At 46.8% G+C, this 12,629-nt stretch overlaps 1 protein-coding gene across 4 annotated transcripts in view; it reads left to right on the forward strand.

The window, feature by feature from the left end:
• The window catches only part of Hcls1 (hematopoietic cell-specific Lyn substrate 1), a 32,239-nt gene that overhangs the window by 18,857 nt on the left and 753 nt on the right, over nt 1-12,629 (forward strand). For all 4 annotated transcript variants that reach the window (XM_052740638.1, XM_052740639.1, XM_052740637.1 and 1 more), the window contains 11 exons: nt 2,822-2,876; nt 5,545-5,655; nt 6,212-6,267; nt 7,370-7,424; nt 9,000-9,110; nt 9,667-9,722; nt 10,309-10,378; nt 10,967-11,178; nt 11,635-11,751; nt 12,194-12,401; nt 12,552-12,614. In XM_052740638.1, the coding sequence (XP_052596598.1) occupies nt 2,822-2,876; nt 5,545-5,655; nt 6,212-6,267; nt 7,370-7,424; nt 9,000-9,110; nt 9,667-9,722; nt 10,309-10,378; nt 10,967-11,178; nt 11,635-11,751; nt 12,194-12,401; nt 12,552-12,614 (1,114 nt within the window). The remainder of the gene's footprint in view (nt 1-2,821; nt 2,877-5,544; nt 5,656-6,211; nt 6,268-7,369; nt 7,425-8,999; nt 9,111-9,666; nt 9,723-10,308; nt 10,379-10,966; nt 11,179-11,634; nt 11,752-12,193; nt 12,402-12,551; nt 12,615-12,629) is intronic.

The raw sequence follows: 12,629 nt of genomic DNA on the forward strand, positions 1-12,629 counted from the left end.
GTGTGTGTGCAGTCTACCACAGGTAAGATTTATAGCAGCAGAGACAGCATGTGACACACAAAGCCAGAGCCCCCTGCATTACAAGGGGCATATGTCTAGAGAGGGCATATGATCTGCTTGCTCCACAGGGAGTCTGGGTTTATACACTTCTTGACAGGATGTGGAGTAAAGCTTGGCTCCCCTTCTCCTTGAATTGGTCTAGGCAGGATGCATTTAATGCTGGTTGTGTCATTTTAAATAACAGCAAGGCCCTGACTAGGTGTGACACTGATGGAGACTTTTAAAACTGCAGAGAAGAAAACCCACAGAACTCTACAGGGCCTCCTTTTCAGTAGTCCACAATTGCAGTTAGCTCCTGACATGGAGTTCGCCCAGCCAAGCCTGCCTAATGGGCTATCTGTGGCCCACAATGGGGTGGGGAGGAAGTCAGCTAGCTGGCTGGGAGTGAGCCCAGTGGCCTGCCAGAGAGGAAAAGCCTCAGCAATAGAGGAATTTCTTCTGGGTGAGAGTCTTGGAGCAAGCTGTCATGGATCTAAGGTGGAAACACCCAGGCATTAGCCTGATCTGATCCAGGATCTTTTCCCCTCGGTATCTGCTTATCTAAGAATTAACTTTCTTCTGTCTCCCCTCAAGTCCAAAGTCATCCTTGACTGTAGAGAAAGTTTGAGGCCAGCCTCAGGTATGGGAGTCCCAGAGAAGGAGGGAGGGAGTGAATGGAAGAGGGGAACAGGGAGACCAGGAGACTAGTTCTTAAGATGCAAACCCCATAGATACTGAGCAAATAGGGACGCAGCTCCCAGGATGTTTTCGTGCTGTCCTTTTTAAAATGGTTGCTGCCTTTTAAGCCACAGCTGTCAGAATCAGCAACTCCATGGCTACCAGCAGTTAGGCCACAAGGGCTGTAGCCAGAGGGAATTCTGTTTCCTCAGGTTCCAATTCTTGCAAAGCTATAAAGGGAATTTAACTAAACCTCTGTCTCTCTAAAGAACTCAAGATTCAAAGGTTAAGGTGGAATTCTGCTCTTCCGAGGGGCTGAATAGCAAGTAGCTCGCCTCCTCCCTTGCTCAAATCCTCCAAACGTTCTTCTCCTCACCTCTCCTTAAAAACCCTTCCTGTCAGCTAGTTGAACAGGTTTTCCTCCAGCTATGGCCCTTGCAACCTAACTGCTGCTGGTAGTGGCGGAGTCGCAGTTGCTGATTTGGACAGCTGTGGCTTAAAGGGCAGAAATAATTTTAAGAAGGACAATAATTGACATCCAATATGGGGTGCCAAAAATGTTTTATTCGTTCTTACTATTTTGGGGAGGCCCGCCCCCCAGCTCCCAAATAAAAACCACACACTGTGGTTTATTATTACTTAAGAATGCCCAGCCTAAACACCCTAATTGTCGTGCTAGAAACCACATCCAATGACTGAGGGATCTGGATGCAGAGATCCATGACTAGGCCCCCGGTAGAGCTCCGGGAGTCCAATTAGCGAGAAAGAGGAGGGTTTATATGAGTGAGAATTGTTGAGACCAAGGTTGGATAAAGCACAGGGACAAATAGCCAAACGAATGGAGACACATGAACTATGAACCAATGGCTGAGGGGCCCCCAACTGGATCAGGCCCTCTGAATGGATGAGACAGTTAATTGGCTTGATCTGTTTGGGAGGCATCCAGGCAGTGGGACCGGGTCCTGTGCTCATTGCATGAGTTGGCTGTTTGAAACCCGGGGCCTATGCAGGATCTCTTGGCTCGGCCTGGGAGGAGGGGACTGGACCTACCTGGACTGAGTCTACCAGGTTGATCTCAGTCCTCAGGGGAGGCTTTGCCCTGGAGGAGATGGGAATGGGGGGTGGGCTGGGGGGAAGGTGAGGGGGGCGGGAGGGGAGAGAACAAGGGAATCCATGGCTGATATGCAGAACTGAATTGTATTGTAAAATAAAATAAAATAAAATAAAATAAAATAAATGATTGTGCAGCGAGCACTTTAGCCACTAAACTGTCAAAAAAAAAAAAAAAATGCCCGGCCTTAGCTTGGCTTAGTTTCTAGCTAGCTTTTCTTAACTTAAATTGTCCCCTCTACCTTTTGCCTCTGGGCTTTTCCTGGTCTCTCTCTCTCTCTCTCTCTCTCTCTCTCTCTCTCTCTCTCTCTCTCTCTCTCTCTCTCTCTCGGGGGGGGGGGGGGGTTTCGAGACAGGGTATCTCTGTGTATTTTTGGTGCCTGTCCTGGATCTCGCTCTGTAGACCAGGCTAGCCTCGAATTCACAGAGATTTGTCTGTTTCTGTCTCCCGAGAGCTGGGATTAAAGGCGTGCACCACCTCTGCCTGACTTTTCCCGGTCTGTTACTTCTGTAAATCTTACTCTTACTCTGTGCCTTGCTACTGTGCCTTGCTGTGTAGCTGGGTGGCTGGCCCCTAGACTCCTCCTCCTTCTCTGGCTCCTAGCTCTCCTCACTCTTCCATCTCTTTTTCTCCTCCTCCTCCCAGATTTCTTCTTCTATATATCCTCTCTGCCTGCCAGCCCAAATGAAGAGAGATGATGGGGGTCTCTCTTTTTACTGTTGCAGTGGATAAGACACATTTAATAGTATTTAAAGGGACCAGTGCTCAGTGACGTTAATGATTATTCCCAAAGCTGAACAACTACCAATGGGGGGAGTGGGGTTTGATCTGGAGTGGTCTATGTCCAGAGGACTGCTTTGTAACACTGTTTCTACTTTAAACCTCCAAACCTAGCCACAGGTCTAAAACTGCCTCTGGGACTGAAATGAAAGTTAGGATCAGTGAGAGTGGGAGGAAGCAGACCCGGTCACTAATCCTCTCTCTCCTCTGCAGTCAGCAGTGGGCTTTGATTACAAAGGAGAAGTGGAGAAGCATGCATCTCAGAAAGGCAAGTCCCCAGCACCTTGGCCACCTGGCTGGCCGGCTCCCCCTGCTCACATCTCCCTTCCAGCAGCTTGTCATGGCTCCCTGTCTCCAGCTCCCCACTGTTTGGGCCATTTTTCAGTTCCAATTATGAGCTGGTTTCTTTGGCTCTCGAATTCCTGCCATGAGCTTGATCAAGTCTGGCTAATCCCTTCTTTCCCTGGTTGAAGATAAAATGTTCTCCTTTGTTCTAGAATTTATTACCTTTAAAACTAAACCACACCTTTGATGAGGAAACACAGAGTGAGCTGCCAGTGGCTTGAGGCTACAAATCAGAGGTTCTCAACCTGTGTGTTGTGACCCCTTTAGGGGTTGAATGACCCTTTCATAGGGGTTGCCTATCAGATAGCCTGCATACCAGATATTTACATTATGATTCATAACAGTAGCCAAATTACAATTACAAAGTAGCAACAAAAATAATTTTATGGTTGGGGTCACCACATGAGGAACTGTATCAAAGGGTCATAGTTATTAGGAAGGTTGGGAACTACTGCTGGAGAGTTTCATATTTTATGTTATTTATAGTCAGGTTCACAGATTCACATTTTTGCTTAGTTTACTTTCCTTCATGGTCATTTATTTCCTTTATGGTTTGTAATTTTATTTGTGAACATACTTCAGTGATAAAGGGGGTTACTTCCTTCTTATGGCCTCAGTTGAGTACAGAGAATTCTTATTTCCGTCTGGCCAAGGGTGAGAGGTATTCATAGTTATGTGGCATGGACTATTTTTTTTTTTAAATTTCATTTTCATTGAGTTAAATTTCTTCACTAGATGAAGGTCTACTCAATTATTCTATTTTTTCTTAGGTTGGTTATAAAATACTGTTTTTAAGAAGTTGTCACATGTTGTCTAGATAGCATAATAAATTATAGTACTTCCTTATGTTCTTTTTAACCTTTGTAAAATCTGTTGTTATTGATATGCTCACTTTCATTTTGGATATAGTTTTTTTTTTTCTGTTCTTAATAGATCGTTTTTGCTAGAGGTAATCAATATTATTTATTAAGATATAACTCTTAGCTTTTCTAATTTTCTCAATTGTTTATATGTTCTAAAAATATATTAGGCTTTGACTCCTCATTATTTTTTCTTATATTTAATGTATGCTTTGCTTTCCAATATGGGTATATTACATATTTCCTCTCAATACAACTTATGTTGTACTCCACCAATTCTATGTGTATTTTAACTTTAAATTAAATATAAAATATTTTCTAATTTTCCTAGTGAATATTCTTTGACTTGTAAGTTATTTGAAAGTATATACCTCTGTCTTCAGGTTTCTATTGCTATGAGGAGATAACATGACCATGGCAACTCTTTTTTCTTTTTTCTTTTCTTTTCTTTTTTTTGGTTTTTGTTTTTGTTGTTGTTGTTTTTGTTTTTTGAGAGAGGGTTTCTCTGTGTAACAGCTACTGGAACTAGCTCTGTAGAAGAGGCTGGCCTTGAACTCATGGAGATCTGATTGCATTTGCCTCCCAAGTGCTGAGATTTAAGGCGTGCACCACCACTGCCCAGCATAAGCATGTATGTCCTCAGGCATGCGGAAGCCAGAGGTCAATGCTGGGTGATTTCTTTGAACACTGTCCACCTTAACTATGGAGACAGGGTCTCTCCTTGAACCTGGAGATCACAGATTTGACAAGACCAGCAAGCAGGTCACCAAGCTCCAGGCACCCAGTCTCTGCCTCTGCAGCTCTAGAATCACAGACGTACACTATCACACTTAGCTTTGTATCTGGGCACTTGGGACCCGAACTTGAGTTCTCATATTTACATGGCACTGTACTGACTGACTCATCTCCCAACACCATCCATGTATATATTTTCTGAGATCAGTATTTAAGTTAATTTCTTAGCTTAGAATTCCTGATTTCTATAATTGAAGAAAAAATGAGTAGTTACATTCCACACTCAGAGGTAGGACTAGAGTTCCAAATGTTACTGGTAAAATTTCCCCTTGTCAAAAACTGAACAGAATACAAGACACCTTGCCATTTCCTGTACAAGTGAGCAGCACTGTTCTAAACTTTATTTTTTATTTTTTTTATTTTTTGAGGACTGGGCAGACCCTCCTTCCCAGCTCCCACACCCACTCTTGAATAGATTTTAGAGCCACAGACCCTAGGTCCTAATCCCAGTTCATTAAGTTTTGACTTTACAAGACTGGGGCTTCTATGATGTCTGCTCACAGTCACCCTTGAACTTGTATACTCCAACTCTTGAATTTCTTTCTGGAGGCAGGGTTATTTCATCCTTCCCTACCTTTCTTCTTTTCCTCCTTCTCTACCTACTCATCCTCCTTTTTGACTTTTACTACTTAAAAAATCACTATATTCAGCTGAGATTTCTTTGTTTCTATGGGGTGGAGGAACAGCACACATTTCCTCTGTCTGCGTTTTACCCCAGAGATCTCTTCTCACATTCTCTATACATAGCCTTTCCTTGAAGAAGGGAAAATATTGAGGGGATCTTCCTGTCTTGGGATGGAGGTGAGGGAGTCGTCTCTCTCTGAGCTCTGAGCCTTTCCCAGCCCTCTCACTCTGCACTCTGTCCTATGGACTTCTCTCTCTAGAGTTTTCCAGTGGCCTGAGGCTGGGCTCTCAGGCCTCCCATGTCTATTGCAGATTACTCCCATGGCTTTGGTGGCCGCTATGGGGTAGAGAAGGATAAACGGGACAAAGCCGCTCTAGGCTATGACTACAAGGGAGAGACAGAGAAGCATGAGTCTCAGCGAGGTAAGTTGGATTCAGAGGAGGGAGGTCACTAGGGAGCACAGGGTTCCTCTTTCCTTCCCTTCTGAAAGCTGGTCCAGGGTCCCAGAATAAAGAGAGGGATGAGGAGAGTCAACATGGATGGAAAGACAGCAGGGTGGAGAAGGGGCAAGGAGGAAGAGGATTGGGGAAGGAGTGGAGCCAGGCTGGGTGATGGGCACAAGGTGGCTTGGTGTGAGTATCACAGGCCAGTCAGCCTTGGCAAGGACAGAGAGCAGGGGTGGGACACAGCAGGCAGGGGTGGCTGGCAGGCCGCCTTGTTTTCCTGTGTGCTCCCTTGTGTTTTGCCCTGGCTGTCATTTCTCTTGTTTCCCCTTTCCACCTCTGTCTTCTTTCTCTCCTGAGTCCCCACCCCACCCTGGACCCTTTCTCTTTTCTTCCCATCATCCATGTATCTCTCTGACCTCTGACATTTCTTCCTCTTTCTCTGCCTTCACATCCCAGCCCTTCTGCTCCCTCTCCCCACCCGTTCCAATGGTCTAGTCTCCTGTTTTCACTCCCAGAATTTTCTTTCCTACAGACTATGCCAAGGGCTTTGGTGGCCAATATGGAATCCAGAAGGACCGAGTGGATAAGGTAAACACAGGACACCATGGACTTAAAAGTGTCTCTATGGTAAAGAAGGTACACAGAGGTGTTGTTGGTTGTTTTGGGCTCTTTTTGGGGGGCCCACCACTGTGCTCCCAAATAAATCACACACGGAGGAGGCTTATTTTTACTTATGAATGCCCAGTCTTAACTTGGCTTAGTTCCTAGCCAGCTTTTCTTAACTTATCCCTTCTACCTTTTACCTCTGGGCTTTTTCTGGTCTCTTCTGTAAATCTAACTCTTACTCTGCGGCTTTCTGTGTAGGTGGGTGGGTGACCCCTGGAGTCCTCCCTCTTCCCTGTTTCCTAGCACTCTTCACTCCTCCATCTCCTTTTCTCCTCCTCCTCCCAGATTTCTCCTTCTATATATCTCTCTGTCTTCCAGCCCGGCCTACCCTTTCTCCTGCCTCGCTATTGGCCAGTTCTTTATTAGACCATGAGGTGTTTTAGACAGGCACAGGAACACAGCTTCACAGAGTCAAACAAATGCAACAAAAGTAACACACCTTAAAATAATATTTTACAACATATTAGGTCTTGGGACCAACATGGATCCCATCCCACCAAAATCTGTGTCTTGCATCCCCCTGAGGCCATGCTGAGATCAGCAAGGTTCAGTGGGAGTGAGGTGACTAGCCCATATGCACACATAGCTTCCAGTTTACAAGGGCTTTTTCATTTAGTTAGTATGCCTCACTTAGGGAAAACAGCGTTGACTTCTTGAGTAATTCAGTGCAGATATTGTATGTGCCTTGTTCTGTTGAGCTGTCATAGTATTCCAAATGAAGAGAGACGATTGGGATCTCTCTTTTTACTGTTGCAGTGGATAAGACACATTTAATAGTATTTAAAGGGACCAGTGCTCAGTGACGTTAATGATTATTCCCAATGCTGAACAACTACCATTGGGGGGAGTGGGGTTTGATCTGGAGTGGTCTATGTCCAGAGGACTGCTTTGTAACACTGTTTCTACTTTAAACCTCCAAACCTAGCCACAGGTCTAAAACTGCCTCTGGGACTGAAATGAAAGTTAGGATCAGTGAGAGTGGGGGGAAGCAGACCCGGTCACTAATCATCTCTCTCCTCTGCAGTCAGCAGTGGGCTTTGATTACAAAGGAGAAGTGGAGAAGCATGCATCTCAGAAAGGCAAGTCCCCAGCACCTTGGCCACCTGGCTGGCCGGCTCCCCCTGCTCACATCTCCCTTCCAGCAGCTTGTCATGGCTCCCTGTCTCCAGCTCCCCACTGTTTGGGCCACTTTTCAGTTCCAATTATGAGCTGGTTTCTTTGGTTCTTGAATTCCTGCCATGAGCTTGATCAAGTCTGGCTAATCCCTTCTTTCCCTGGTTGAAGATAAAATATTCTCCTTTGTTCTAGAATTTATTACCTTTAAAACTTAACCCACACCTTTGATGAGGAAACAGAGAGTGAGTTGCCAGTGGCTTGAGGCTATAAACCAGAGGTTCTTGTGGGAGACAATTTTCAGGTTTCCTAGTGGCTTTACCCAGCATGACCTATTTTGGTGAGTGCTCTATGTGCATTAGGACTAAAGAGTATATATATTGTGTAGTTTAGGATAGAGTGGTCTTAAGGGCTAAGTTGGTCTTAGTGACAAATTTATTTGGATCTTCTATAACTTTCTTGATGGTTCTTTTTGTTCAAGAGATTTAAATTTTCAATAATGACCATAGATTTGTCTATTTATCTTACCGTTTCTCTTGGGTTTTGCTACATGAACTTTGATTCTATTAGTAGATGTATGCCAGTGTAGGTATTCCTGATGGAATGCCTTTTAGAATGCATTCTCTCTTGAAGTCTACTGTGTGTTGTGTTCAAGCTACCTTTCTTATGCTGTTCTTTGCACATATGTATTTTCCTTGTGTGGACTTGCTCCCGTGTGTGGATACACAAGCATGTATGTCCTCAGGCATGCGGAAGCCAGAGGTCAATGCTGGGTGATTTCTTTGAACACTGTCCTCCTTAACTATGGAGACAGAGTCTCTCCTTGAACCTGGAGATCACAGATTTGACAAGACCAACAGGTCACCAAGCTCCAGGCACCCTGTCTCTGCCTCTGCAGCTCTAGAATCACAGGCGTACACTGTCACACTTAGCTTTGTATCTGGGCACTTGGGAACCGAACTCAAGTCCTCATATTTACATGACCCTCCTTCCCAGCTCCCATACCCACTCTTGAATAGATTTTAGAGCCACAGACCCTAGGTTCTAATCCCAGTTCATTAAGTTTTGACTTTACAGCACTCGGGGCTTCTATGATGTTTGCTCACAGTCACCCTTGAACTTGTATACTCCAACTCTTGAATTTCTTTCTGGAGGCAGGGTTATTTCATCCTTCCCTACCTTTCTTCTTTTCCTCCTTCTCTACCTACTCATCCTCCTTTTTGACTTTTACTACTTAAAAAATCACTATATTCAGCTGAGATTTCTTTGTTTCTATGGGGTGGAGGAACAGCACATATTTCCTCTGTCTGCGTTTTACCCCAGAGATCTCTTCTCACATTCTCTATACATAGCCTTTCCTTGAAGAAGGGAAAATATTGAGGGGATCTTCCTGTCTTGGGATGGAGGTGAGGGAGTCGTCTCTCTCTGAGCTCTGAGCCTTTCCCAGCCCTCTCACTCTGCACTCTGTCCTATGGACTTCTCTCTCTAGAGTTTTCCAGTGGCCTGAGGCTGGGCTCTCAGGCCTCCCATGTCTATTGCAGATTACTCCCATGGCTTTGGTGGCCGCTATGGGGTAGAGAAGGATAAACGGGACAAAGCCGCTCTAGGTTATGACTACAAGGGAGAGACAGAGAAGCATGAGTCTCAGCGAGGTAAGTTGGATTCAGAGGAGGGAGGTCACTAGGGAGCACAGGGTCCTCTTTCCTTCCCTTCTGGAAGCTGGTCCAGGGTCCCAGAATAAAGAGAGGGATGAGGAGAGTCAACATGGATGGAAAGACAGCAGGGTGGAGAAGGGGCAAGGAGGAAGAGGATTGGGGAAGGAGTGGAGCCAGGCTGGGTGATGGGCACAAGGTGGCTTGGTGTGAGTATCACAGGCCAGTCAGCCTTTGCAAGGACAGAGAGCAGGGGTGGGACACAGCAGGCAGGGGTGGCTGGCAGGCCGCCTTGTTTTCCTGTGTGCTCCCTTGTGTTTTGCCCTGGCTGTCATTTCTCTTGTTTCCCCTTTCCACCTCTGTCTTCTTTCTCTCCTGAGTCCCCAACCCCACCCTGGACCCTTTCCCTTTTCTTCCCATCATCCATGTATCTCTCTGACCTCTGACATTTCTTCCTCTTTCTCTGCCTTCACATCCCAGCCCTTCTGCTCCCTCTCCCCACCCGTTCCAATGGTCTAGTCTCCTGTTTTCACTCCCAGAATTTTCTTTCCTACAGACTATGCCAAGGGCTTTGGTGGCCAATATGGAATCCAGAAGGACCGAGTGGATAAGGTAAACACAGGACACCACGGTCCCAAGAGTGTCTCTATGGTAAAGGAGGTGTATGAAGGATAGCAAGAGAAAAGAAAAGCCAGAAGAAAAATGGAACTCTTGGAGCTGGATCCTGAGCCTGGAATGTTGGGCCTTAATACCTAAGGAGTGTGAATTCTATACCCTGAGGTTTAACTGAGAAGTGTGGAGGGTGGTGAATCAGAGAGGACAGGTAGACACCAGGGAAATCAGACACAACATTTCAGGCATTTCTTAAACTTGTCTTAAGTCTTTTCCTGCTCCACATCATTGTCCTATAGGCTCAACACCTCTGCTTCCGGCATAAGCAAGGGCCTTGCTTCCTTCTCGGTAACTGGGCTCAGAAACATGAAAATCTAATCCACTGAGCTTTCAAAGAGGGAGCTGAGCCCACCAGTAGAGTTCTTTACTCATCTCTTCCACCGGATAATATTGGAGAACGCAGTCCAACTGTTGCTTACTACATGGCTACGGATGCCTCCCAGGGTGGCTCTATCCCCCAGTCCTGGCTTGTGGATCACTAACCTCCTGCTTCATGTTACTCTACACACTGTTCTTCTGCCTACAGAGTGCTGTTGGCTTCAATGAAATGGAGGCCCCAACCACCGCGTATAAGAAAACCACACCCATAGAAGCCGGTTAGTCTTCCTGGTTCCCTTCTCTGTGCCCTTCAGCCTCCTTTCTCTTCTGACTCTCTCTCCTCCAAGACTTCCCCTTGCATGCCTTTAACCACCGAGATTAGCCAAGGAAGATTAGACCCTTACTCTCAAAGTTCCAGAGTCTTGTCCCTAGAAAATCCAGACCAACTGGACGACAAGAGGAGTGGAATTAGGAAGGATCTAGGGGCAGAGACACACAGACAAGAGTGAGGAGTTACCTGGGACAGACCGGTAGAGTAGACCTTTGGGATGGGGAATAGGATGGTGGTGGGTGGAGACACAGAGATTTAAGGAATGTGGACAGAGAAAGATGCAGGTTCAAGGACTCATAATTTTGGAAGGACAAATGGTCCTTTGGTCACATGGAATCTGGGCTTCGGTACCATCAGATCCCTAGGTCTTCTTGCCCTCTCACTACTTCCATACCGTCCCTTCCATGAGTCACCCCCTCATCTTCTCTCCTCCTGCATGTTTAGCAGATTTCCCTCCTTCCTATCTCAAGTCCTATCCCCTCTCTCTCCACTCACAATCCGAGACACCCTTCATTTTTCTTGTCCGTGTCTGCAGCTTCCAGCGGTGCCCGTGGGCTGAAGGCAAAATTTGAGTCCATGGCTGAGGAGAAGAGGAAGCAAGAGGAAGAAGAGAAGACACAGCAGATGGCCAGGCAGCAACAGGAGCGAAAGGCTGTGGTAAAGATGAGCCGCGATGCTCAGCAGCCGGTGGAGCCTGCGGAAGAACCAGCAGTACCCGCCCCATTGCCCAAGAAGATCTCCTCAGAGGTGAGTGCCTGGGATTGGGGGGTCCAGGATCTCTCGCCTAGACAGGAGTCTCAGGTGCCCACGTGGTAGGCAAAAATAAATAAACACGTAAGCATGTAAATAAATGAATAAACAAGTAAATAAAAAGAAGGCAGATGCCTCCTTGTTGAGCAGAGTCTGGTGTACTTGTCTTTGAGAAGATTCAGTGTGTATCATTGGCCCCAGGAAGCAGGTCAAGGGAAAAAAAAAAAACCCAACAAAGACACCAAGTAGAGACTCTATAATAGAGTCTAACAGGTGGCAGGTCACCAGCTGCAACCGGTAGCCTTCGCTGTGCCAACTGAAGACGAAGGAGGAGCCATCACCTCCAGTGTGGGACCCATCTTGAGGAATGAGTTGTACTGGACTAGCAGACAACACATCTGGGAAGGTTCCAGGTAAGTATAAGAGAGAACATGGCGGGTGGGTGTTCTTCAGGTTTGGCCTCCAGCCGAGAGTCACCGACCACCTGAACCCGAGCCTGTGAGAAGCGGAAGGGAACACCCTGTGCCTTCTCTGCCCAGGATGCAGACTCCACCGCAGAATCCCCTGGAGGTAAACAGTGCCCTAGAGAGTCTCAGTTCCCACCCCATCTTCTCATGGGGCTGTAGAGGGGCGGCCAGTCATAGGGCTTTGCTTGCTCTGGTTTAAGCACTGAAAGCCTTGTATTCTGGAAACTCCCCGGTCCTGAGCAAACTTGGACAGCTGGTTCTCTTAGCTGCGGTATCCCGACAGTGTGCTTTTGCTTTGATATTCCCCTGGTTTTCCAAAGACTCTGCCTTGCTTTCCATACCCCTCACCTCACAACTTGAGTCCCCTCCTGCCACTTCTGGGTAGGTGCTTTGAGAAGGCAAGTGTTTTAGGAGACTGGGGAATGAAGAACAGACCATTTCTGAGGAAAGGCTTCTAAACGGCAGGGAAGAGGTTGGGTGGTGAGGGTGTGAGCAACCCCATTAAGCCATGATTGAATCCTCCTTGTCCATACATCTCTCCTCAGGACAGCGAGGAGCCCCCAGCTCTGCCCCCTAGGACTCCAGAAGGCCTCCAGCTGGTGGAAGAGCCAGTGTATGAAGCAGCGCCTGAGCAGGAGCCTGAGAACGACTATGAGGATGTTGGGGAGCTAGATCGGCAGGAGGAGGATGCAGAGGGAGACTATGAGGATGTCCTGGAGCCTGAGAATACCCCTTCTCTGTCCTACCAGGCTGGTGAGTGGGGTGAATGGGCAGGACAAAGCACCTCCCAAATGTGGTCAGTTTCTGGGCATCAGGGATGGAGGAGGAATCTCCCCTCTCCTCCCAACAGGATCATGTCTGTTTGCCTTCTCCATATCAATGTTTCTATTTCTCATTATTCAGGATCGTCAGCCGGGGCTGGTGGGGCAGGGACCTCTGCTGTAGCCCTGTATGATTACCAAGGAGGTAAGTTTGAAGTCA

Source organism: Peromyscus californicus, unplaced genomic scaffold, assembly GCF_007827085.1.
Source record: "Peromyscus californicus insignis strain IS unplaced genomic scaffold, ASM782708v3 Scaffold_16__1_contigs__length_79575227, whole genome shotgun sequence".
NCBI lineage: Eukaryota > Metazoa > Chordata > Mammalia > Rodentia > Cricetidae > Peromyscus > Peromyscus californicus.